Genomic DNA, 25,103 nt, shown 5'->3' on the forward strand with positions numbered 1-25,103 from the left:
AAAAAAAAAAAAACCAACCAGACAACATGGATAAGGTAGGCAAGAACTTTTTTTTTATTATTCTGACTATACAATAATATTCCTCTCTTTTTTCTCCACTGCCAACACTACTGTCATGTTCTATTCTAATCTAGTTTTAAGGTTGTCCAGTTAAGTTGTTTGAAGATTCTTTAACCAAGTTGGCCTTTACCTATTTAGAGTTTCTTCTCAGAAACATTCATATATTATACAGGATATACAGATTTTGAAACAAGACACTTAAAAACACACACACACACACCTATAGCCGCAACACTATCATAGCTGCATTGTAGTGATTACGTTGTTCAGCCAGCTGTAGACTCTGTATGTACAATTAGTTTTTATAGTGTTATTTACATAGATGGACTAAAAGCTTTCTTTATTCTAAAAGGTAAAGGCTCTTGTGTTGAAGTATGTGCAGTTTCATAGCCCTGTGAAAAACACGACAATTATATACACTGTAAACAGCACAAGGCATGAGAATCTCCTCCTACCCCAAACCATCTCACAGGAAAGTGTATGTGCACTAATATTCCTCTTCTCCTTCGGCTCCCGCTCCTCTGGTCTTCTTATGGAGAGCACGGTTAAAGCTGTGGCAGGCGGGAACCCAATGATTGTCATGGAGACCCAACTTACAGCCCGGGATGCCCTTCTGGGACCTGTGACAGCACATCCAGTAGCCAGGCCCGTAGGGTAAAGCTTGGCAGTAAGGTTTGGGGTGCCAGCGGCACAGCGACACGTCCCCCTTCACGTATTTCTTCTTGCACTGCTTGCAGGGGTCTTCTCGGTAGCGGGGGTCGCGGACCCAACGTGAGTCTGCTGGCCTGATGTTGTAGTACTCGATGATGAACTTGAAGTAGTAGCAAGTACATTTCAGGGCCACCAGGCTCCTCGTAGGGAGCAAGCCGAAGATCTTCACTATGATGTGGTGAGGCAGGAAAGCCATATACTGCTGAGGTTCCAGAAGCTGCTGGATTTTAAACCTGGTCTCCAAAAAGTCATGCGAGACCTGCCGTTTCAAGCAGGAAGCATCGAGTGCTTGCAAAGCACCTTCTGGAGGGGGAACTGAAAGGGCTGATGGCTCAGGAGAGACGCTGGTCCTGACACACGATTTGTCAGATTCCAAAGCATCCTCATCCTCATTCTGCACTCCTTCACCTGGCTTCTCTTGGGTACGCTCCTGCAGTGGCTGTGGTGCATGAGTGGCATTCTGCTCAGCCTGAAGAAAAAACAACCTCCCCGGAAGGGGGTCTTCACTCGAACTGGAGGGAGGGAGCTTCTCTTTCCTGCAGCCCTTCTCAGTCTTGGTGACCGATATACTGATGCACAAGGGCTCCTTCCTAGCAGGATGCAGGCTCTGCTTCGAGAGGATTACAGCTTCTTTCAACGTACAATCAACATTCGTGCTCTTGCTCGGCAAGGAATCCGCCGGCACCCCAGCCACAGCCGGACACAGGGCTGGCAGAGCTCTGGGAGGCTCAACCCGCCTTTCAGCCTCGCTCCTTCCTGCCGCAATGGCCAACACAGCGTGAGCGAGTCCTGAACCCACATTCCCCTCCAACCCAGGAGGGAACGGCTGCGGAGCAGAGGCAGCGCCATCCCACAGCCCGGCATCCCCACACCTCGCTCCGCAGCCAGCCCCCCGCCGCCCCCGGCTCTTCACCCCGGCCCACGCCGCCTGCAGAGGCTCTGCCAGGCTCGGCACCGGGCTGCGTGCTGCTGGCCAGGAGCACCCGGCCCACGTTCCTGCGGAAGCTGTTGTGCGTGAGAGGCTGCTGCCGTCCCGCTCGCTCTGCCGCCGCAGGCACTCCGACTCCAGCTTGGCCACCATGTCCAGGACGCGCACCGGCTCGCTCTGCTGCTGCTCGCCGCTGCCACAGCTTCCTCTCTCGTGTACCTCACACGGCCCGGCGGCGGAGAAAGGGTCAGAGGTGGGAAGAGCACCTTTAGACGGAGCGCTCAGCCTCGCGGTGGAGGCGGAGGCGCAAGTTTTAGCACAGTCTACCAGTAAAGCACTTGCTCGCTGCTCCAGAAACGCAACCATCTCTATGACGGAGAGGGACCTGCCCGGGAACACCCCCTCACCATTGTCACTCACATAATGCACCGAGCAGTGCTCGATGCCGCACGCGAAAGGCTCCGGCTGGGAGCACCTGGCATTCGCCTCTCTCATCCTTTCCAACTGGATCTTGGCTTTTTTCAGATCTACCGTTTTTTTCCGTCGTTTCACTGTTCTCCCATCGATATCCCACGTGCTTTTGAGCTTCATGGAGCCCAGCCGGTTGTTGCCGCTGCACTGCTGGGCTGCGAAGAAAGCGATCTTCTCCTTCGTATTGCCAGGCTTCACCACAGCCCACACATCCAGAGGCCCTTCCCCTTCTTCTCCCTGATGGATCGTTGCCGACAGGACGTTTTTCTTCTCCCTGGCACTCAGACCATCTGCCGGCCCTTTCCCGTTCGTATTGCACATAGTATTCGGATAAATAATTCCCAGAAGCTTTCGAGACGGAGTCACAAGGGGGGGCTTGGGGAAAACGCTCAGTTTGGTGCAGTTGTTGGCGTATTTGTCTTCTCGGGGTGACCTCTGATGGGTCATAGGTGGGCCTCTCAGGGAGTCCTGGCTTATTTCTGATCGCTCTTTCCTCTGTAACTTGAGATATGGCTTTAAGTGCATACCAGAAACCCTAGAAAAACAGAAAGGGAAGAAATTATAGTTGCAAAATATGCCTGCCTGGAACGAGAGAAGGTGGCTCAGGGTAGGCACCAGCGTGCCTCCTACCCTTCATCAAGCAGCCCACACCTCAAAAGGAACCACATGAAAAAGGAAAAGCAGCAGCCAGAAAGCTACAGTCAGCCCTCAGAGAACAACTCGCATCTTGCAATGATTGAAATCTTAAGGATAGCAGAGATCTTCCCAGTAGAGTAATTTGTGTCCAGGGAGTCCCAAGGTGAAATCCTAATGCCTAAGTTATGTCCATTGTGCAAACGCAGTGGCTCATTCTAGAGTCCAAGCAATCCTTCCATCCATTCAGCCCCAACCCTGCTGTAAGGCACTCATGGGTCACAAGGGCTTACCTACCAGCTACATGGACTCTTTTCAGAAGATAATTAAAGGTAAAAAGGGAAATTAGCAAATGTAAGTACATCGATCAGATGCCCCAGCAGACTGCCAATCTCATAATACCAGCTGAAACGATCACAGAATCATAGAATGGTTTGGGTTGGAAGGGATCTTTAAGACCATCCAGTTCCAACCCCTTGCTGTAGGCAGGGACACCTCCCTCCAGAGCAGGTTGCTCACAGCCCCATCCAGTCTGGCCTTGAATGCCTCCAAGAAGGAGCATCCATAGCCTTACTGGGGAATCAGTGCATCACCAGTTCCAGTAAATAAAGAATTTCTTCCTAATATCTAGTCTAAATCTACCCAATGATGCCTATTATCCTTGAGTATATCAGCACTGGCAGATTTGGTACGCTCCCCCTCGTGCTGTACATCAGATGCCAAACCAAAAAGTGACAGAAGCACCAACTCTGGCCGGAGAAAACCACATCCAAGCAAGCATTTTTATGGTTAAGATCTAAGGGCTGTGAAGGAGACACTACTTGGACACTACTGCCCTAACAGCAACAGCAGCACCACTCAGGCAATGGCCCTACGCACCCAATTCATCCTTTCTGTTGTACCTTCACCATAACCTCAAACACAAAGCTCAAAAACACAGAAGCCCAGGGCACTGCCACATAGGATGCAATCATCAGGTGACTCCAGGCTCTTCCTCCAGGTGAACATATAAGCACACTGCTGAACTATCTACAGATTATGTTTCCATGGCAATCTCTGAATTGTTACATTAAATGCAGAACTTTCTGAAATGAAGATAATCCATGACTGTTAGCTTAAAACCAGCACATTCAATGCCATCACCAGCCGGTGCAGACGCCAAACAATTTCCCCTTGCAGCCACCACCAAAATACTTTTTGGTATTGCATTTCTAGTCCTAAAAACAACTTTGAATTCAAAGTTCCCACACAGCCCCATGCATCAGCCAATGCAGTCACTCAATAACTGCTGAATCACAGAATCACTGGACCACAAGTTGGAAAAGCCCTCCACGATCCCCAACAAACCTCACCCCACCCTCAGTGCTGCATCTCCATGGCTCTGGAAGATCCCCAGGGATGGTGACCCCACCATTCCATGGGCAGCTGTGCCACTGCAGCACTGCTCTTCCTGAGTAGAAATGGTCCCTAATATCCAACCTGAACCTCCCTAGTGCAACTTGAGGTCATTCCTTATTACTAGGAACCCAGGAAAAGAGCATAACGTGCTCAGGAAAGAGTATCTCTTCCCTTTCAATTTTACAGGCAGAACATGATGTCACCCTTGCAACCAGTGCTAACGTCATCTTCCCTTCAGCAACAGACTGTGGGGATAAGAGAGCTCCCACTTCTGCACATACACCCACCCAGTTGCTGGGTTAATTCTCTCCCCATGCCTTCTGTGCTAATTCCAGCTCTTGCTGGAATTGGGTCACCTCCCAGTTCACTTTCTTCTGCAGAATGCAACTGAGCTATTTTGTTTCCCTTCTCAGTGGGATGCTAACAACTAAAATAATCTCATAAAAATAGAACTTCAGGGTGATGAAATAGAGGAGTAAGAGAGGATAGGAAATCAAGGCTGCTGCAAGTTTGCTCGAGCCTACTTTTCCACAATTCATAGCTGCTCAGAGTCAGGCCACCAACACACCTGGGTCAGTGTCCAGGCCAGAATCAAGATGTAGGTGAAAAGCAGCAGAGAAGCATGCCTGCAGTCTTCTCTTCCCCACTCAGAAGGGCATTTTGGAGGTGCTTTCAGGAGAAAAGCTGTGCTAGCTGCTCACAGCAGTACCCTGGGGGAAGAAAAGGTGAAGGCAATGCAATACACAGCTTTCCACCTTGAAATCCCAGGAGCTGGGAACAAAAGATCAGATTTCCTTCCTGAGTTTTCACGCCAGGGTGTTTGAAAGATGAGCTGGATTATGTGCTAAAAAAGGCTTTCTTCGAACCATTTTCAGGAATCCAGCAGGACAAATCACTTCAACACCCTTCATTAAGGGAAAACTGTAAATGAAGGTGAGCTCAGGTATTACATGAATGAGAACAGGACTAAACTGGTTACCCAGCAGGCTCGGAGGACACGTTTAGCCAGCAAAGTTGGTTCAGCTGCTCACAGCTATTTCAGGTCTATGGAGAAAGACAAAGGATAAAAAGTTATGCCTCACCTACTATGGATTTCTCATTTAAGGTTGTATTTCCTCCTGTGTTTCAGTTGGTCTCCAGCTAGGCCAACAATACCATGTAAGGTTGAAAAGTTACAATTTACATAACAAAATTATGCCTTAGTCAGAAGTTTTACTGCCAGAATAATTGCCTCATTTGAATTCAGCATTCATTTCGTTGCACTGTTTTAATGGATCCAGATTTAAAGAAAACCTTCCTTTAACAGCTTCAGACTGCTACAAAACGAATGCTAACTCCATCTGAATGGCACTGCCACTTCCCTTCAAGTTTTCAGGCAATGAGGAAGAGCTTTTAGTAGCAGACCTTACCTGAAAGCATCACTAAGAGAGAAACAAATCCTCACCCCCACCACTTACACACTTTGCCATGAACATTCGTCCTTCTTAAACAATTAGAACATCTTCCTCATGCATCAGCAGCACGTTTCATTCCCAGCTCCAAGAATCAGAGCTAGGATTTCCAGCAGAAAATGCTCTGAACACAAACCAGAGCCCAGTCCTCTCCCCTCAATGCCCACCCTATTTCTGCAACACTCCAGTGCTGGCAAGCAGAGAATTGTGGCAGCTGCAGGTTAAGTTTTTAAGTTATAAGTTCTTTAATAAACACCAAAAATAATCGTTCCAAGGTGAAGTCACTGACAATTCCCTATCATATTTGAGAATAATTCTGTTTGGTTTCCCCTAGTCTGCAAGCTATCAAGCTTTCTCATTCTATCTTTAGAGACAATGACTCTTCAGAACTTCATGGAATAAACATAAAAGGTTCTCAATCCCAAATGTGTGGTTTTGAAATGCTGATAAGAGATAATTCTGCCAAGAACCATCAGCACTGAAACAACTGGCAGTGCTGCCTTTACACTGTTATTCCATCCTTAAGCCAATGAAGTGAAAGGACCAGGTTGTTTTTTGTTTTAATTTCTAATCAGCCATGTCTTAGGCACATAAAAACAGGATACTTACAGTTCTGGAATGACACTGCTGTTTTTACAAGTTTCAGTACAGCTCGTTGTCACTACAGTTGGCTCCTATGCTGGACTGATGCATGAATGCAAGCCTTCATACATGCACACACCTCCCCTCTCTGTGTGGAAGGGAAGATCCATCAGCTACTGCACCAAGCCAACCAGAATCTTTCTGCATTTATACATCTTCGAAGTCACAGGGGCCTAAAAACCAAAGTATTTCCTTTAATAGAAACTGGAGGAAAAATCAGTACAAAAGGCTCCACTTCCACAACTCACAGAATTGCAGGGGTTGGGAGGGACCTCAAGAGACCAAGTCCAACCCCCCTACTACATCAGGCACCCCACAGCAGGTCGCACAGCTCGGTGTCCAGCCAGCTCTTGGCTATCTCCATAGAAGGAGACTCCACCAGCTCTCTGGGCAGCCTGTTCCAGCACTCCACCATTCTCACCATAAATGATTTTAAAGATCCCTTTCAACCCAAACCGTTCTATGATTCTTTATTCAGCAAGACCAGACCCAGCACCAACCCAAAGTCCTTCCCAAAGAGAGCCTCCACATCCCATCCTGCACCTCAGTCAGGACTCCCAAAATGCCCTGTGAAGCACAAAGATTTCCTCTGGCAGGCAGAAACAACAAAACCAATGCTCTGAAGCAGCACATTCACACTGTATGTTTTCCGGGCGAGGCACCGGAAGGTTTTATTAAGGAGAATATTTCAATCAAAACCCCAAAAGTTCCCTGTGAATTTCTTTCTGTAAGCACTCCAGTAGGAAAGAGTTCCTAACGCTGCTGACTGCATGTGCAGCACAACTGCAACTCTGAAAAACCCCTCAGGACACACAAGGCACTGGCCAGAAAAAAAAAACAGGCAGCAGAAACGAAAAGCCACACCAAGAGCAACCTCTGGCAGGGCACATCTCTTCCCTGGCATCCCATCTCTCCTATGGGAAACTTTGCTCCTCTGCAAAGAACACTGACAATTACCAAGGACTGAGCACTGCATGTCAGTTCAACCACGGTCAACCACTTGTTATTTCTGGAAGTGCTCGGTGGGTGCAATCTCCAGTACCACTTCCATCCCCTCTGCACTGCTGGGGCAGGCAGAGCAGACAGAGAGCTGCTTCAAAGGCATTCTGCAGATCTTGCTGGGGTGGGAAAGTCCCAGCTAAGAGCCATGGTGAACGATACTCTGCTACTCACTGAAGCTTGTTCTGGAGCATGGCAAGCATCCAAGCCTGGAGAGAGGTGGGTTGGGAAGCATGGTGCTCCAGAGCAGGGGCTGGTGGGACTGTAGCAGCTGTGGAGGCATCTGGTTTCTTGAAGAAAAAAAAAAACCCACTCCCTTGCAGCACTACCTTCAGACTGAAGCAACTGCTCCTGATTCCTTTGTGCCTGCCTAACTGCAACACAGAATGGCCTGGGTTGCAAAGGAGCACAGTGTTCACCCAGTTCCAACCCCCTGCTATGTGCAGGTCGCCAACCAGCAGCCCAGGCTGCCCAGAGCCACATCCAGCCTGGCCTTGAATGCCTGCAGGGATGGAGACAGAACAAGCAAGGAGTATCACAGACCACACAGCTAAACAGGTCTTTTTTCACAAGACTTGCCAGCGTTTTGGATGTAGGTTGCTCTGAATGTACTGCCTACTATTTATTTCCGTGGAAACTCCGAGAGATACAAAGAGCACAATAACACTATGTGATAGAACAAATTCTCAGGTACAAAACACTATTTTTCAATGCAGTCACCACCATAAGCTCTGCAGGTTTGCCAACGATGAACAAGATCCAGCACCAGCACAGGTGACCCACTGTCACTGTTGCCACATCCACTGTTTGGTCTCCAAATAGTTTGGTTGTGGATGCCCCATCCCTGGAGGCATTCAAGGCCAGGCTGGATGTGGCTCTGGGCAGCCTGGGCTGCTGGTTGGCGACCTGCACATAGCAGGGGGTTGGGACTGGATGAGCATTGTGCTCCTTTATGACTCCATAAACATTCACTGATGAATGTCAGTGAGTGCCATTATTTCTGCATGAAGGAATTCAATGACACACCTTTGCTTCACACGCACTTCTGTGTCAGATGCCATTTCATCAGGCTGCCCCTCCACTGCCCATCTGCCAACAAAATTTAACAGAATATTGGTGGAAAGGTTCAATCTCTACTGCCATACCATCGATTTCCACCTGAAATGTTATGGGCCAACATAAGAAAAATAGGATGCATTACTCTGGGAACAGCCTTTGTATAAAGGCACTTACCAGATGACATACAATCAATTATTCATTGAAGTCTCAGGAAGCTCAGATCTCCGTTCCCTACTTTCCAATCACGCCACAGATGACACGAGGATGACAGAAAGAGAGAAAACAACAACTGAAAGAGCTGGTATTCAGAGTCATCGGCTGCTCCAAAAGCATTCAGCACAAAGATGATGGCAGAGCAAACATCCCAGACAGACATTCTCTAACTTTACACAAACACTGATGTTTCCTTTTGGAAACATTATCTTTCCACAATGTTCATTCCCTCTTTTATTAACTGCAACCAGACCAAGGTCATTTTTAATACAATGGGGTAAGAAGTTCCATCAAGTAGTTAAAATTAAACCAGCAGTGATGCTATTCAGACTTCACTTTTACACATACAAAATGCGCACACGTGAAAGGCTGTAGGAACTAACCTTGGACTGAGCTATCATTAAGAAACTCAGGAGCTCAAAAGGAAGGATAAGCAAAAGCAGAAAGGAAGTCACCAGTTTGTTCTTTAAAACTCAAGCCTAAAGGATCCAGTTCATGAAGCTGGCCACACTGTGGTATGGAGGATTTCACTGCAGATAGAGCAACCCAAGAGGCATTCTTCCAGGAGTCAAAAGGTGTTCTCATTATAATGAACACATCCCAAGTAAGAAAAACTCCAACTGAATATGTTTCTTCTTCAGGAAGGATACAAGAAGTAGCCATAGGTTTCAAGTCTTCAGGTCAATATCGCCTGGAATGCAGTGCTGCATTGGAGAAAGACTGTAGCATCTCCAGGCCTGCTGGTCTTACTCTGGTGTAAAACAGTGCTTTGAAAGAAAAGAGGATTGCAAAGACATGGGGAAACGAGGAAAAGAAATAATACAATATGTCAGACAAATCTGAAGGTTTTCAAAAGAAGAGCTTTCTTGAAAAACACTCTAATGTGGTTTATTCATATGGTCTCAGGAGGCACATGGAGATCTACTGGGTAGGACAGATTGACAAAAAACTGTTGAAAGGCACAAAGAAGCTGTCTTAACAGCAGAGAGCCCCAGGTGATGAACAATAAAACACCAGCCTCAAAACCAAAGACACTCCTGAAGAATCAGCCTGGAAAACCATTTGTTTTTCTTACAAATGACCTCAACAACAAAGCTACAGAAATGAAAGGTAATGCCAACATGGATGAGGCACAAAGCACTTGGTTAACAGAAACGGGGCAGAATTCTGAAGTACAGATAGTGATACAGCACAAGGCTGAACACCAAGAAACAGTTTTCACTGACAAAGGTGCTACAAATAGACACATCCATGACAAAGAGGCAAATGAAGGCAGATCTGAAGGACATTGAAAAGCCCTCCTATAAGGTCTCCTTTGGAAGTCAGCACACAGTTACTGTCATGGCTCACAGGAGATTTACCCAGACTAAGAACAGTCACTGCTCAGTAAGCTACTAGAAAGCACAGGGGCCACTGGGCACAGAAAAACGTAGGTGAGGGGATACAGCTGCAGTTTACAGAATACAGCAAAAAAGGTAATACTGAAAACGAGAGGTGGTCCTTATGCAAAATGTTTAACACCACCAGCTCAAATTATCATATAAGCTGGCATGAACATTCGTTCTGGGGATCGAAATGTTCCCAACTGCACAGTTAGAGCTGTCATCTTCAATAATGGTTTAATTTATGGGAGAAGAAGAGACAGAAGTCCGGCCTAAAAACAATTACAAGTTTACCCAGAGGATTATGAGATACTCCTTGGGAAAGCAAGGAGCTGGGCAACCAAGGGAGTCCTTTCCAGCCCTAAATTACTATGAGACTAACATAGCAAGTATGCGTTGCCTACATAACCACAAGGAACAAAGGTTAAAGTTTTCTTTAAACCCACATGAATTTTGGAAATGAGAAAGCTGCCTCTCTTCCTTCAGATTGAGGAAGTTTAAGAGTCTTGGTTTCAAAAGAGATATGTGTTTTTTTTCATTCAAACTGGCATGTTCTTTCATTTGCATAAGCACAAGTTGTTCTGTATGGTGTTCCTATAACAAGACACAGTGAGAGGCGTTCACTTCATTGTCACATAAGCACAAGTGTTTGAAATCAGTCGTGCATTTCTTCTTAGCAAGAGACACAGGAGAAGGAGCAATACAAAACTTCAGATTAAGCCAATCCAGTTACCTACTCCATAGTAAGACAAACCACAACAATGACTGCCAGCATTTCCACTTGCTGTAAGCTGACTGCATGTTTTAAAGCCTATTATGATGAGCTACTCTCCAATATACTTCAAAGCCATATTCCCAAATTAATTTACAGGTGTTACTAAAATAAATTATAATAATCAAGGTTTTCTCCAAGTACAGTACCATCTGTAGTTGTCATTATCAAACAACAGTGTCAAAAAAACATTTCTGCCCTCAAACCATTACATTTCAGTTAAAGGCTATTGGAAAGTAAGGATTGAGACCAACTAAGTGATACACAAGACAATAAGAAAGCAAGGAGAAGGCTGAATGGGTGCTAAATGTTTAGCTAGAGGCAGGCCAGCTGGTCTGCTCATACCGTTTGACTTGATGGAAGGTAGAAGATGCAGAATTCAGTGGTTCCCTGTGGAGGCCAGCTCTGCAGGAACTCTTCATCGTAACTCCCCCTCCAGCTAAGGCACGCCGTCACAGCCAGTCCATCCTGGTTCACATGCAAGGCTCCCTCCTCAGCTCTCCTCGCCCTGCACAGAGCTTCACAGTGTCTCTTCCACCTAGAAACTGAACAAACATGAGAGAAGTAGCATCATGTTGGAGTACAGCAGGGCACAGACAAGGATCCCTTCCCAAAAGAGGGTGAAGAAGGATAGAAAATATACATAGATATAAATATACCACTACACATCATACATATTCTATGTATACACAAACACACACACTATAGAGACACGTCCCATACATAAATATAAGAAGAACTTATAAAAAGAACTTCTACAACATCATGCCATTACTGCAGCTGGAGCTTCTGAACACCGTTAAAACAGAAATGAACACCCTCAACATCATGTATGCTGCTGTGCTTATATGTAGCGACAGCCCTACCTGGGTACCTCCCATGGGACACGTTGTCCTCCAAGCTCTATGCAAACCAGACACGCAAGACCTTTCTTCTTGTTAGCACAGCATCAAGCCAGCAGTAAGATCTGATGCTGCCAGACGAGTTACGTTAGCTTTCTAATCAAAGTAACGTGTCCCCTTCACAGAGAACAAAATAAACATGCCACCACAAAGCTCCAAACCTTCTGAAAACTGCCCTGTCTTTGCATCACGCACAGATAAGGCAGCAGATTTCACCAAAACAAAGCTGTCCTGTATCTCACTCGCCTTCTACTCCTTGTCCTTGGAGCTGACACCAGCAGCAGTGCTGCAGCACACTTTGACAGTGGAAGAACAACCACCATCAAATTGGAACACGAAACATGTGACGCAGTTAAGGTGCCCTGGAAAAGCTTGAATATTCAAAGCCTGAGTTGCTGGTAGACTCCTTTAGTGATTGTTTGCTTCCTCCTCTCTGAAGGACTACGCACAACAATGATAAAGCTGTGGCCTCACAGTATTTGGGATTCAGTGCAGGTTGTTCTCTTTTCAACTCCAAGATGAGAGCCTCTCCCATCACCTTCTGCCCAGTGAGGTTGTGAATGTCCCCTCCCTGGAGGTGTTCAAGGCCAGGCAGGATGGGGCTGTGAGCAACCTGCTCTAGAGGGAGGTGTCCCTGCCTATAGCAGGGGGCTGGAACTGGATGGTCTTAAAGCTCCCTTCCAACACGAACCATTCTGTGATTCTATGATGATTCTGCAACACCTGGGGACTTCAGAACAGCACCCACCTTTGCACTGTGCAAATCAGCGTGGTTTACATCCCAATGCTGCCACTGAATGCTCCTGGCCTGGGAAGCCCTCTCCAACTTTGCAGCCACACTCAGAGAAAGTGGCTAAGGATGACTTTCTCAGCAAAGAGAGAGAGAAATTGGTTTACATCCAGCTGGACTTGTGTGTTATAGGAATTTCACGATTCCTCCAGTGATGGGAAATGAGAGGTTAATCATTCACCCATGTTTGAGTAAGCAGGAGCCTAAAATAATACATAAAATATTATACAAATACATTCCAGTCCTTCACGAAAAAGTCTCTGCTGAGCTCTACACAATGCAAAGAAACATACTGAACTGAGAAGACTGAGGCATTGCACAGGCAGAGCTGGAGGGTGAGAGTGTGTCCTCTGCTCCACGAGATCAGAAAGACCAGCAGATAGAAAACAAGGTTAAAAGCTGCACAACTCACAGCTTTGTACTTAAACACCGTCCTCATTAAACTACCCAGAGCCTGTAACAAGGACCTACCTGCACAAGTGAAATCTGAGCACCAAAAAGAAAAATCAGACATTTGGGATGTTTTTAGAAAATGTATTTCTATAAACATATGCCCACTGCTTTATGAGAATCAGAAGTTAAACAAAATCATTCCTTTCCCAGGAACCACCAGTAAGAGGCATTGAAATTCTGACTTCTATCCAAGCTTTTGTCTGGCTTCGCCTTCTGGCTTTACTGACACCAGCATTTCAGACTCAGCAGGAACTGTATCACAGAAACATTATTATATCCACACCCAAATAAATGCAAACATACAGTTTTAAGAATGCCAGTCACTTTTTCACTAGCTTAAACTCTCTTGATGTACCCCTGGTTGAGAGCACCGTGTGTTTTGTTCCAGTCCTACTTCTTTGTAAATCAAAATGTACAAAGAGAAACTGAGAAGTGATAAAAAAAAGATAGTTATATACATAAGGAAAAAAATCTCATTTATAGCAGAGCCTGAAAAGCAAAAACATCATGCAAATTCACTCCACTTGGGGCAGGCACAACCCCAATCCAAGCACAGGTATTGGATCGTGGATGCCATGCATTTGAAGAAAGGCCTAGCACCTTCTAGAGGAAAGCAAAAGCTGACAAAATCCATACAGACAAGCTCACAGTGCAGCACAGATGAAAACACAGCTCCATACAAAGCATGCTTTTTCCCCTTCTTTAGCTGCTGGCCTATAGAAAAGAGCTGAAATAGACTATTAATGGCAGCAATCTACTGACAAATTCCCACTGTGTGAGTACTAAAAAGCTGTGCTTGTGAACTAAAAAAAAAAAAAAGAAGGAAAAATAATCAGCATCCAAGCCAGCAGAGAGATACTTACTGCCTCTTAGCTACCATAGCATTTCTTAACAGAGGCTGATCCTTATCAGGAGATGCTTCCCTTCTCTGCTTAGTTCTGCAGAGTTGAGTACAGCCTGAAAATCGAAATACAGATGCACAGAGAAACAGAACAGAAAAAGGAAAATAAGAAACTAATCTTCTTGCTCTCCTTTCCTGAAACCGCCCCCAAACATATGCCTGTATGCATCAGATGTGGGAAGGACTCAGATTTTGGCAGCAGGAAGCATCACACTCTCAGCAGCAGACAGCAGATTGCTGAATGGTCTCACCAAACTCCCTATCTTACCATCATTTCTGAACTGCTCCTGCAGTACTAAATAGCACGGGATAAGGGGGAAATGGTCTGTGCAGCAATACGCCACAGCTTTTGTTATTTACGGGCATTGCAGCAGTTAAAGCTTTACTGCAGGTGCAGCCTGTTTCCAGCAGCAACAGTAACCGCTGAAGTACTCCAAAGGATGGGCTCACTCCTTGAGAAAATTTGCTTTCTAGGAAGGAGGCAGTGGCATAGGGACTGGCTCTGAGCAGAACCCCCGCTGTTGCTAAGAGCAGAACAGTCTCTGCCAGCCTGAGCAGCCCACCTCCAGACAGGGACTGGCTCTGGGATGCTCTCCAGCCACACAGCACCATGGCTCTGGCTCAGCTGGGCAGCAACCAGCACGCTCAGGAGGCAGAAGGAAGCAAAGGCAAGTCTTTCAAAAGCAATTCAGAAGAGTTAACACAGATATAGTCATCAGAAGGGACTTAACCATTGCTGAGGCCTTATAATACAGAGCTTTGTTTGGTCTATACCAAGCATTCAGCAACAGCCCCTGCATCCCAATGTTTCTGCTTTTTCATCCAAAGCAGCGAGGATCTGGGATTCTGCACAGTGGATTCAACGTGTCTGTACCTCTAACTCCTCTTTAATCACAGCTTCTTTCTAAAGCCACACCTTGAAGCATACTGTGAGAGGTGTCTGCCCTCAAAGGGGTTTTTATATTCCTTCCATCAATGGAAATAGACTTTTGAACACACGTGTAACGTGTAGTGTTTTAACTTGTAAGAGGGGAACAAACACGTGAGCTCCAAAGCTCTGCAGCTGGATTAGCTGGATTGCTCACTGCTGTCAAACATCAGAACTTGAAGTCATCGTCCCTAGAGACGAAACGTGGAGATGAGGCACTGAGGGACAGCTTAGTGGGGCACAGTGGTGAGAGACTGGCAGCTGGACTGACTGATGGTGGTCTTTTCCAGTGCTAATGATTCTATACCTGCTGCATCATCAAGTGTTCATTCTTATGAAGCGTTACAGGGAGAGCCTTTCTCCCTTTCCAAGATCACGTCTATAAAGAATGAAAGGTTTTCAATTTATAGCTCTGGTGTTTTCTCCTCTTCAGGTGTGGCTAGTGTTGGAATGATCTAGCTATCCCCTTTCCCCTCAAAAGGGAAAATCTCAAAAGGGAAGAAGAAAACAAGCTCTACTGCACCTTGCTGATGCTCCGTTTTTGTACTGGAAACGATCACAAAGTGTTTCACCTGTTCAGCTATTCCTGAAAGGCTTCTGCTGTCTTGCACTATTTGGTTAGGGATATTATCTGTTGCTCAACTGGGAAGAAGAACTGGCTCACCGGATTTGTTCTGCTTGACCCAAGAGAAAAACAAAACCAGTATAAATCCATTATTTGCCAGTTCTGCTGCAGTGCTGATGACAAACACACAGATCACACATTACTTCGCTTTCTAGAAAGCAACCACCTCCTTTGGCACTCACTGTCACTGCATAATCCATGCTGGGTCCCGAATGATAAGCAGAGGGTAGCTGAGCACTGTTGCTACAGCTGCTGTGCTCTTGGGTTCCTAGGTATGGGTAAAGACACTGCAATGCATTTAGGGCCACGTGATCCATGAGCCACAGCTGAATTATTTAGCATATAAAACTACATTTGTTTTGCCATGCAGATTGTGAATTAATGAAAGCTCAGCTGAATGGCTACTTTCTTGGGGCGAGGGGAAGGAGAAAGCTTCCAGAAGCCTTCCTATTATAGAAGCAATAGAGCTAGTTCCAAAAATAGTAGGCAAGCACTCCAAGAGCTCTGGAGACGTCGTGCCCTGGTTTTATGAGGCTGAAGCCTCACTCAATTGCTCCTCTACATGCAGAGGATGCTGGAAATGTCTGAAAGATGCAGAAATGACACTAAATTGGGAGTTTTAGGACAAACACCGGAGAGAAATCTAGACAGTCTAGATGAAAGAGATCAACCTGAATGCCAATAGGGAGCAACCTGTCCCACTTCAGAGACAGACAGATACAACCAGAAAGCACAATCCTATCTTTCCTCAGGAACACAAAGTTAGTTTGCTAAAGAAGATCATGATTATCAGGACAGTGATGTTGCAGATTAAGATTGTCAACAGCAATTTCATCACTCTGTTTTGCTTTTTGGATATTAGGGACCCTGGCTGGAGAGGTTCACTTGACTCATTTTGGCACGCATTTGGTAGATGTGCTTTTGCTGCAACAGCTAATAAATAGTCCATCACATGGCCTGGCTGACTGTAATTATGCACTAGTTAGCCAGCAATGGTTTGTTAGTGATCCAGCAGGACAGCGAAACCCACTCTAATTCTTAATTTTCAGTTTCTTTGTCTGTTTTGTGGCAATGAACTACTTTGCAGTACTCTTCTGACTACAGATGTAACTCTGCATCTTTGTACTCCAGCACAGGACTGGCTTTTTTATTGGCACATACTGAAATAGCATCAGGAAACAAATCCTCCGCTTGGCACTGTAAGATAAAGTCTCCCCACAACACAGCACACAGTGCATAGGACTAAATGGGGTATTTAATGGCTTCTAAAGCTACTAGATAGGCAAATACAGTTCCTTCTTGCAAGCTTTGTTAATAAGGAGAACGCCACAGTAGGTGACCTGGTATTAATCACTGTATTTATCAGCTTTGATGTTTGCTGAATATGGCTCCTTCTGGCTTGGACAAGCCTTTGGATGACAGCTGTGCTTTGATGCAGACTGCCCCAAATGCTGTGTGCACAGGTCCAGCCCCAACAGCTCAGCAGGACAAGCTGCAACTGATTTTTGTTTCTTTCTGCAGAATCACTCCCCTTAACCAAAGGGCTGCGCAGCAAATTTCTCTGTCCTGTCCCAGCAAAATCCAGTCTTTGAAAGAAAAAAAAAAAGTGGATTCATTCAGCCAACTCATTGGAGAGCTGTCAACTTACAGTATTCATTATGCATTCCAAAAGCATCCCAATTTTTCTCAGTGGGCTCCAAAACTACGCTCAGCAACTGGAAGCCCTGCTAGAGCAAGGGAAACAGAAGGTTAAAGATGACAGTGCTCACAGAAAAGTGTTTTGTAAGTAACTGTGAGATTTCTGTGCAGTATTTCTGTACTTGAAAATGCCCATTTTTTGTAATATATTCCTGAATCCACCCTGTTTTCATATATGGAGACCCCAGGTTGGACGTGGCTCTGGGCAGCATGGTCTGCTGGTTGGTGACCTGCACATAGCAGGGGGTTGGAACTGGATGAGCATTCTGGGCCTTTTCAACCCAGGCCATTCTATTTTGCAATAAATTTGCACCTATGTGCCAGATGATTTGTCAGAAACTTAAAATCCTTTCACATTTTCATTTGTTGCTGTGTAAGCCTGCTGATGGCCAAACTTCATACATTTATAGAAAACTATCTTTCATCTTGCCAGGATAACATAAAACGCTGAACTACGAAATGTGAAGTTTCCATGTCAGCAGCTTTCCAGACTTAGGAAAACAGTTGAACTAAGTATACCCAACTTCAGAGCAGCTGACACTCAATAGGAAGCTCAAACTCTTTTGCACCTAACATTTCATAGCTCAAGGCACCATTAGTTCTACTGAGGACAGCAAACTTTCAACAGAACAGATTTGTTAAGAGTATTTAGAAACAACCCACCCACAAAAAGCACACCACCACCTACACCCTCTCAACAAGCATTGGATTCACTCCTTTCCAGAGGTATCTTGCTTAATAAAAAGAAGTTCAGGAAGGACAAGTTGCAATTTCAGACCAAAAAAAAACTAAATTGCTCATTAACATGAGGTTCTAACATGGTCTACAGATGCATTTTTGAAAAGAAAAAGCTGTTCTGATACTTAACTTGTTTCAGCTGTATAGCTAGCCACATGCCACAAAACATAACCTAAGACTCAGAACATTTTCAGAGCATCAACTCCACTAAAGCAGCCTGGTCTTATACACTTGCCAGCTATCCAATTTGGGCAGCAACAAAGCACAACACATCCAACTCTGAACTGATCCATTTGCCTACATCCAAGTGACAGCTCTCAGAGAGAAGACAGCCTGGATTTTGAACAGAGGCTGTTTTTATCAGTTAATCTCATGCCACTATTGCCCAAAACTCTTCACTGTGCTCCACTTAAAGGATCTCAACTCTACCCCAGCTGGCCAGCAACCTGAGAACCCACCAACCTGTAATGAAAACAACTTCAAACTGCCATCGTTTCCTTCACTGCTTGTATCAGATGAAGATGGCAAGGTGGGAGGGACAGCTGGGGTGCTCTCTGTGGGACACAGCCAGCTCCACAATGGCTCCATACAGGGCACTGCCCAACAAGTGGCACTTCCAGGAGAATATACTGAAGAACAGGCAAAAAACACCAAAAGAAAGGGGGGGAAAAGCACCAAGATCAGAGAATGAATGCCTGTACCTCCTGACAGCGTGAAGTTGAGCTTGGGAAAAGGGAAAGGCATTAGTTTAATATTTCTCTTTCCATTGCTCGCTCCTTACATCTATTTGAACCAGGAACAATTCAACATCCCCCACACCAACAGGCTTTGCCCAGAACAGGAGTTGTGAAGCAATGCCCCCAGGTTATCCAGACCCACAAGCAATGAAATTCAGGTGGACGATCTGGAGAGCAGATCTGGATGCAGAGCAGGTTTCTCACTGCTCATCTGCTTTGGGAGTGCAAATCAAAGCCTGGTCAGGCAGACCAGAAAAGCTTTGGAGAACCCAAAAGCACAGGCACACGACCGATGACACATTAAGGCTACAGATGAAGACAGAATAGCAATAGCATGTGCTAAAACTCAAAGTATGTGCTTGTTGGGTTTTTCAACAAATTCTTAAGAGAAGAATATACATGAAACATCTTCTGCTGGAATAACCCAGCTATGGATAAGCTTGTTTTCTTGGCAAGTAAATGGCAGTACAGACCAGCATTAAATACAGTGTTTCTGGATGACTGCTTCAAAAGGCTATTGAAATATCCAAGCTAATTCTGAAACCTACCAATCCTGTGCATCTTCAGATATTTTCTTTGTTACATTTTAAAGACTTTTTCCATTAATAACTCAGAGTTCCTTGATGCAAAAAATAGTTTCCCCATTCTTCAGAGCCCTGCAGTCAATACGCCTTGCAACACAGTTAAATTTTTAGAAATTCTAAGCATAGCACAAATTCTGCCATGAATTCTTTTTTAAAAGAGAACAAGAAACTAAAAATAGCATCTGCATTTTGGTACAGGTTGTGCATATTCAATTACCTTGTTAACTGTGAGGAGGTGTGCTGCACATCTCTCACTTCTCACCCTCATCTTCAACATCCAGCGACCTGTGCCTGCACTTGAAGGCTTGTTAATGTGAAAGCATCTTCATCAGCAAGAGGAACAAGGATAAGCATGCTTCTACATAGCTCAGTGCTCCCCCCAGTGCCAATAAAATCATAGAATGGCCTGGGTTGCAAAGGAGCACAATGCTCATCCAGTTCCAACCCCCTGCTATGTGCAGGTCACCAACCAGCAGCCCAGGCTGCCCAGAGCCACATCCAGCCTGGCCTTGAATGCCTGCAGGGATGGGGCATCCACAGCTTCCTTGGGCAACCTGTTCCATGCCTCACCACCCTCTGGCTGAAAAACTTCCTCCTAAAATAATATTGTCTTTTCAAGGTTTCCACCTCTAGGATGGAACATTAGAAATCCAAATGAAAATAAGGAAACAAATCAGCAGGAAATCAAGCCAAAAAACAGAGTACCCCAAACTGTTTTTTCTGCAGAAGGGTGATTTAACTGCACCAGATATCAGGCTGGGGACTGTTACTTTGCTGTGAAACCACTCAGCACATTTTTAGGCTTCCCAGCAGAGCAGCTGTTGTGGTGCTCACAACAGAAGAACACAGCCTTGCAAATTAAACATGCCAGCTCCAGAGGTCCTGCTCATCGCACTGCCTTTTGTCAACACGTTGCTACCAAAACCCTTCCCTGCAAGCCAGCTGCATTCTGCTAGCCTGAGAACTGAATTACCAAAGTAATAATCAAGCTGTACCAACAGCATCTCTCAGTATTTAACATCTCAGACTAATTTTCTGTGAGCCTGCAGGAAATAGTTTCAAACAGCTCCCTCAAGAAAATAAGCTACAAGCTGGAGTTGGTGTGGGGTTTTTTTGTTTTGTTTTGTTTTTTCCCCATTCTGAGCCATCTCTGCACTATTTCATAGCTCTGATAATTGTACCACTGACTAACCTCCAACTGGGAATAACTGTTTTTATCATCACTATTAAAAACAGTCCCTCACACTGTTAGGAATCTGGAAAGTCACTGTAGCTGCATCCCACCCTTCAGCTTCTCAAAACACTACAGAGCAATGAAAATATGTGCTGAAACCAGAGGATCCCTGTGCTGAGCACCTCCTGTAATTTGGGGGTAATTACAGCTGCTTCTCAGAGAAGGCAGCCGTGGAAATTTGATTATTGATTTTAGAGGGGCAAACGATGTGAGATCTCATAAAGGAAGAGTGAACTTTAAATGTTTCACACTGGACTGGGGAAGTTGCATTATTTTCAGAAGTGTAAGGTGGGTGCTATCAAACCTCACACATTCACCTAACCTCAGAGCTGATGGTTGGTTTGGGTTTCAAAGCACAAGGTCCATCTGCAGCTTTCATCTCCTGATCCCACACTTCCTCGGCTTTTATAGACTAGGCAGAAGAGTGACTGATGGCATTCAGAGAAGCTGCGAGATGCAAATAAATAAATAAATAACAGCATCCAGAACAGCAGATTTCAAAAACAGCTTTTAATTATCTGAAGGTGCAGCTGCCAAGCAGACAGCAGAGGCTGTGCATCACGTACAGACAGGGAAGTTCCCATGGGTTTATTCCTCAGCCAATTACAGTGGATTAACCTATTAGTAAGAGTAAAATATTTTTGTTTGGACTCGAGTTTCAGTGACCTGAAAAAAAATCACTGCCACTCATAGTCTGACACGCAGGATCAGCAGTCTGTTATATCACACTTCCAGTCATCACTGCCCATAAACACACCCTACAAGAGACCCCTCCCTCTTGTTTAATGCATCTTCTGTCATCAGCTCCCTCACGGAGATTGACATTCTGCTTCAACTATTATTTATATACCTGTTAAAAATCAGTGTCAACATTAAAGAGCAGCATCAAATACCCCCCAACCTTCATGCAACCCCTCACACAACCCCCCAGGTGCTTCATATTACTGTGTAACATTGCCTCTGTGAGATGTCCTTATCCAACATCTGTCAAACAGCAAAGCATGGCCGCAGAGCAGAGCAGCTTTCCAGGATCCCTGTGCTCAACACTGGGTGTGCCTACTTTTGTTTGGTATCAAGTTCATTCTGCTGGCTCCCTTACATGGATAGTTAAGCTTTTCCCCCACCTCCAAAAACATCTGTTCTTTTTCTAAGTTCTGCAGACTTCCTTCCCCTTGACCATATCACAAAGACTCTCGTTTTAGCAGGGCTGCCTTCTTGATAGCCCATCACCATTATCTTGGTGTTCATTGCCAAGCCATGCAGAACACTAAATCTTGCTGAGCTTCCAGCCCTTTCAGTTCCAGGCCAGGCACCAAGATTCAAGCATTCTGATTTAGAGAGAGGGTTGCTAAACTCCTTCCCTGTCTCTTAAACACTCCACAGCTTCCTGTCCTGGGAGGCAACCAAACTGCTGTAAGAAATGCCAGGTTCTGTTCAACATCCTCGATCCCTGTGACACTGAACATTGAAAACAATTAGGTTCTTTCCAAATCTTGCCCTGTAACAGCTTTTATTCCAGGAAGTGTAGAGATGAGTATAAATTACTTCAGCACGAAGGAGTTTGAGCTGGTCACTTGCTAAATCCCACAGCAATTCAAGTGAACGTTCAGGCTTGGCACAAGCAGCCATCCGCTGCACACAGCACAATGTCACCCCTCAAATCCCCACTGTTCAACCTCAAGGCACTTTTTTCCCCCCCTCCCCCCTTTTTTTTTTAAAGGGTGCATCAGATGATGACTGAAAGTGGAAATGCTTCATTTAGCACATACACTTGTTAAACTGCTCACAGCATGCAAATAAAACACCGCATTGTGCAAAAGTCATTCAGCCTCCCCGTCCGTAGATATGAGCAATGGAACTGCGTCCAGGAAAGAGAAACTTGGAACAGCATGCAAATATTTCAGTCCTTCACTCCTAATATTCACATACCAGGCTGAAGCCCACATCAGTGTCACGCAGAGGGGTGACCACGTTGAGAAGCTGTTGCACAGAATGGGTGGGAAAACGACCATTATCTGCCTTTGCCCCAGTACTGCACCCTTTTATTTGTAGTTATTACTGCAAACTGCTTTTTTTTTTTTCTAGACAATGGTTGTGTTATTATAGGTACCTTCATGCCGTGCCAAAGCACATACACACAGCAATTCAGAACAATCAGCCTTGTTTTCATGGGAGCAAAGGTTGCAGCCAAATGAAATGGGTGGAGATCACATTAAACAATCTTGGAATCTGCTAATAGGATATAGGAAAATGTGACCATAACGCAGATGCAGAGTTCCCCTTCCACCTTCCAATATCATGGATAAAATAGAAGCTTTGGAAAACCAATTAAGCTATTTGTACACTATGCAAGAAAAAGCTGTCTCAGTACACTAACAAGTATGCTAACGAGAAGCTCTCTAAAATAACAACACAACAAAACATTGACCTTTCAAAGGTCTGAAACCAACAAGCAAGTTCCCCCAGCCCAGAACACCACCTGCTGAAAAGAAACAGGATACCTGCTGGATGTCTGCTTATCCCCTGTAAACAGAAGCTCATAGCGCCGAACGGTCCTGCCTTAAAGACATCATCACATCCTCCTCTGCCTGACAGGGGAATTTTCATACTGAAACACCTTGCTTGGTCAGCCGTTACCTACACTCCCCTCGCCGGCTTTTGAGATGTGCATTAGTCAGCTTTCACCTTCCCAAATCTGATCGTGCCTCCGCATGATCGTACGCTGAAGTCATGTCCTTGAGCCCGTGACATCAGTCTGTTGCCATGGAAATGTACAGGGCAGTCCAAAATTCAGTATTATGGCATCACTGCAGGATCAGGCAGCAGATCAAGCCAACGCCCGAGAGCTGGTTAATGCAGCACAAACAGCTGAGACATTGCAATCTCAGTGCTACAGTCCAACTGCACTTTATCTTAATATTCTCCCTAAATAGGGCTTGAAGCCTCTTGTCAAGAAAGATGACCCAGGCTGTCATTAACATCGTGACAAACAGGCCAGCCATGACGCATCACTGAAGAAGGGCAATATGTTTCCAGGGATGGCCACGAAGGACGAGGGAAGTTCAGCTCTCTGAATAGAAGCTACCATCTGTTCCTACAGCAACACCAGACCTGCCTAGAGAGATCTTTCACAGAGAAATAAGGGTGGTCCCCTCAGCAGACGGATCAGGTGGTAGTTTGCACAAAGCTTTTCTGGAAATAAAAGAGTGCAGTGTCACACCACCGTCACCATCCTGGAAAAGAGGGCATTACATAAGATGTGGATCTTCACATTGAGCTTTGGCTGCGAACCAAAGATCACTCCATCATTAACCCAACCTATAACAGAGTAGTTTATTAGTTAAAAAAGGGTGGTACCTTCAAACAGTTGTTATTCCTTGTAGTGTTAGACATTATAGTTCTGTGGGTTTCCTTGCACACTCACGAGAATCACATTTCTGAAGAGCAAAAGGGAAGGAAAAAGGAAATTAGTTACAAGTTAATGACTAGCCAGCCCCTGAAACCAAAAAGATCTGCCAGTTTAACACAAAAAGCCAGTCCAGGAACACTGCTCATTCACCCCACTGCAAATGGTATACAGGAACCACCAGTACAATGCTGACAGTCAGAAAACCACCAATTACAGAATTGCAGAATGGCCAGGTTGGATGGGATCTCAAAGACAACGAAGCTCCAACCCTCCTGCCGCATGCAGGGCCACCAACCTCCACATTTCAGAGCAGCCCAGGCTGCCCAGGGCCCCATCCAACCTGGCCTTGAACACCTCCAGGGATGGACGGGGCATCCACAGCCTCTCTGGGCAGCTGTTCCAGCACCTCACCACTCTCACAGCAAACAACTTCCCCCTCACATCCAACCTCAATCTCCCCTCCCTCAACTTCAAACCATTTCCCCTTGTCCTGTAGTTGTCAACCCTTTCCAAGAGTTGATTCCCCTCCTGTTTGTAGGCTCCCTTTAGGTACTGAAATGCTGCAAAGAGGTCAATTGGAAGGAGTCCTAAGTGTCAACTGAGCAAATACACCCCAAAGAGAGCCCAACTGCCTTCAAAGGCGGCTGCCTTGCCACCAAGGAAGCAGCTACTGGGAAAAAGCTGCTTCAGAACCACAGGTCCCAGGCTGCAGGGACAGCAGGGACTACAAAGAGGAACCGGAAAGCTTGAAGCATCAACTCCAGACCCCTTCCTTTAGCTGCTCCTCCATTCACACTGAGCACAGGCATTCAGGGATCTGGCTGCTGATCACAACACCCAAACCCACGACCTTGCAGCCCGATTGCTGCTCCATATTAGGTCTCCATGTAAACACAGCCACTCCCTGTGCACTCAACCCGTTTCAGTTCACCTCCTTCCGCTTTTTCTTAGTAATCCACACGACTTCTGTAACTCACTCAACGCTTCCTCCTGCAGAGCTGACCTCCATCCTTCCCGTAACCTCAGACGCACCCATACTTTCTTCACAGTGCCATTAGAGAGCTGTAGGCACAACAAGGAACACTCGGGTACCGACGTAACCCTTACCTGTTCCTAACCCCCCCCCCCGCCCAGGTCCTTGGCTATAATTAACCCATACTGTGTTATCTAACACTAAACACAAGCCTCAGGGCTGGGAACCATCGTTTATTTGTCTCTGCAATGCCACACACCCCAGTGGTGTTGTATAAATAAATTCCACAACCTGTTTGAGCGTGAGTCTGAGCTTGATTCAGACCTGAATTATACCAGGTTGCTGAATGTACAAACACCCCTGCTCAACTCCCTGCTCTCTTTAGCAATGTCAACTTACGCAATTAGCCACC

The 25,103-nt window shown here is 45.6% G+C and overlaps 1 protein-coding gene across 1 annotated transcript; it reads right to left on the minus strand.

Annotated features, from left to right (window-relative positions):
- Window positions 1-58: 58 nt before the first annotated feature.
- FBXO34 (F-box protein 34) lies at window positions 59-23,752 on the minus strand. The gene is given in 6 exon segments (XM_010712113.2): window positions 59-1,663; window positions 1,665-1,783; window positions 1,786-2,705; window positions 11,065-11,264; window positions 13,728-13,821; window positions 23,667-23,752. Coding segments are annotated over 4 exon segments (2,232 nt in total). The 5' UTR covers window positions 11,142-11,264; window positions 13,728-13,821; window positions 23,667-23,752; the 3' UTR covers window positions 59-547.
- Between the last annotated feature and the right edge of the window lie 1,351 nt (window positions 23,753-25,103).

Source organism: Meleagris gallopavo, chromosome 5, assembly GCF_000146605.3.
Source record: "Meleagris gallopavo isolate NT-WF06-2002-E0010 breed Aviagen turkey brand Nicholas breeding stock chromosome 5, Turkey_5.1, whole genome shotgun sequence".
NCBI lineage: Eukaryota > Metazoa > Chordata > Aves > Galliformes > Phasianidae > Meleagris > Meleagris gallopavo.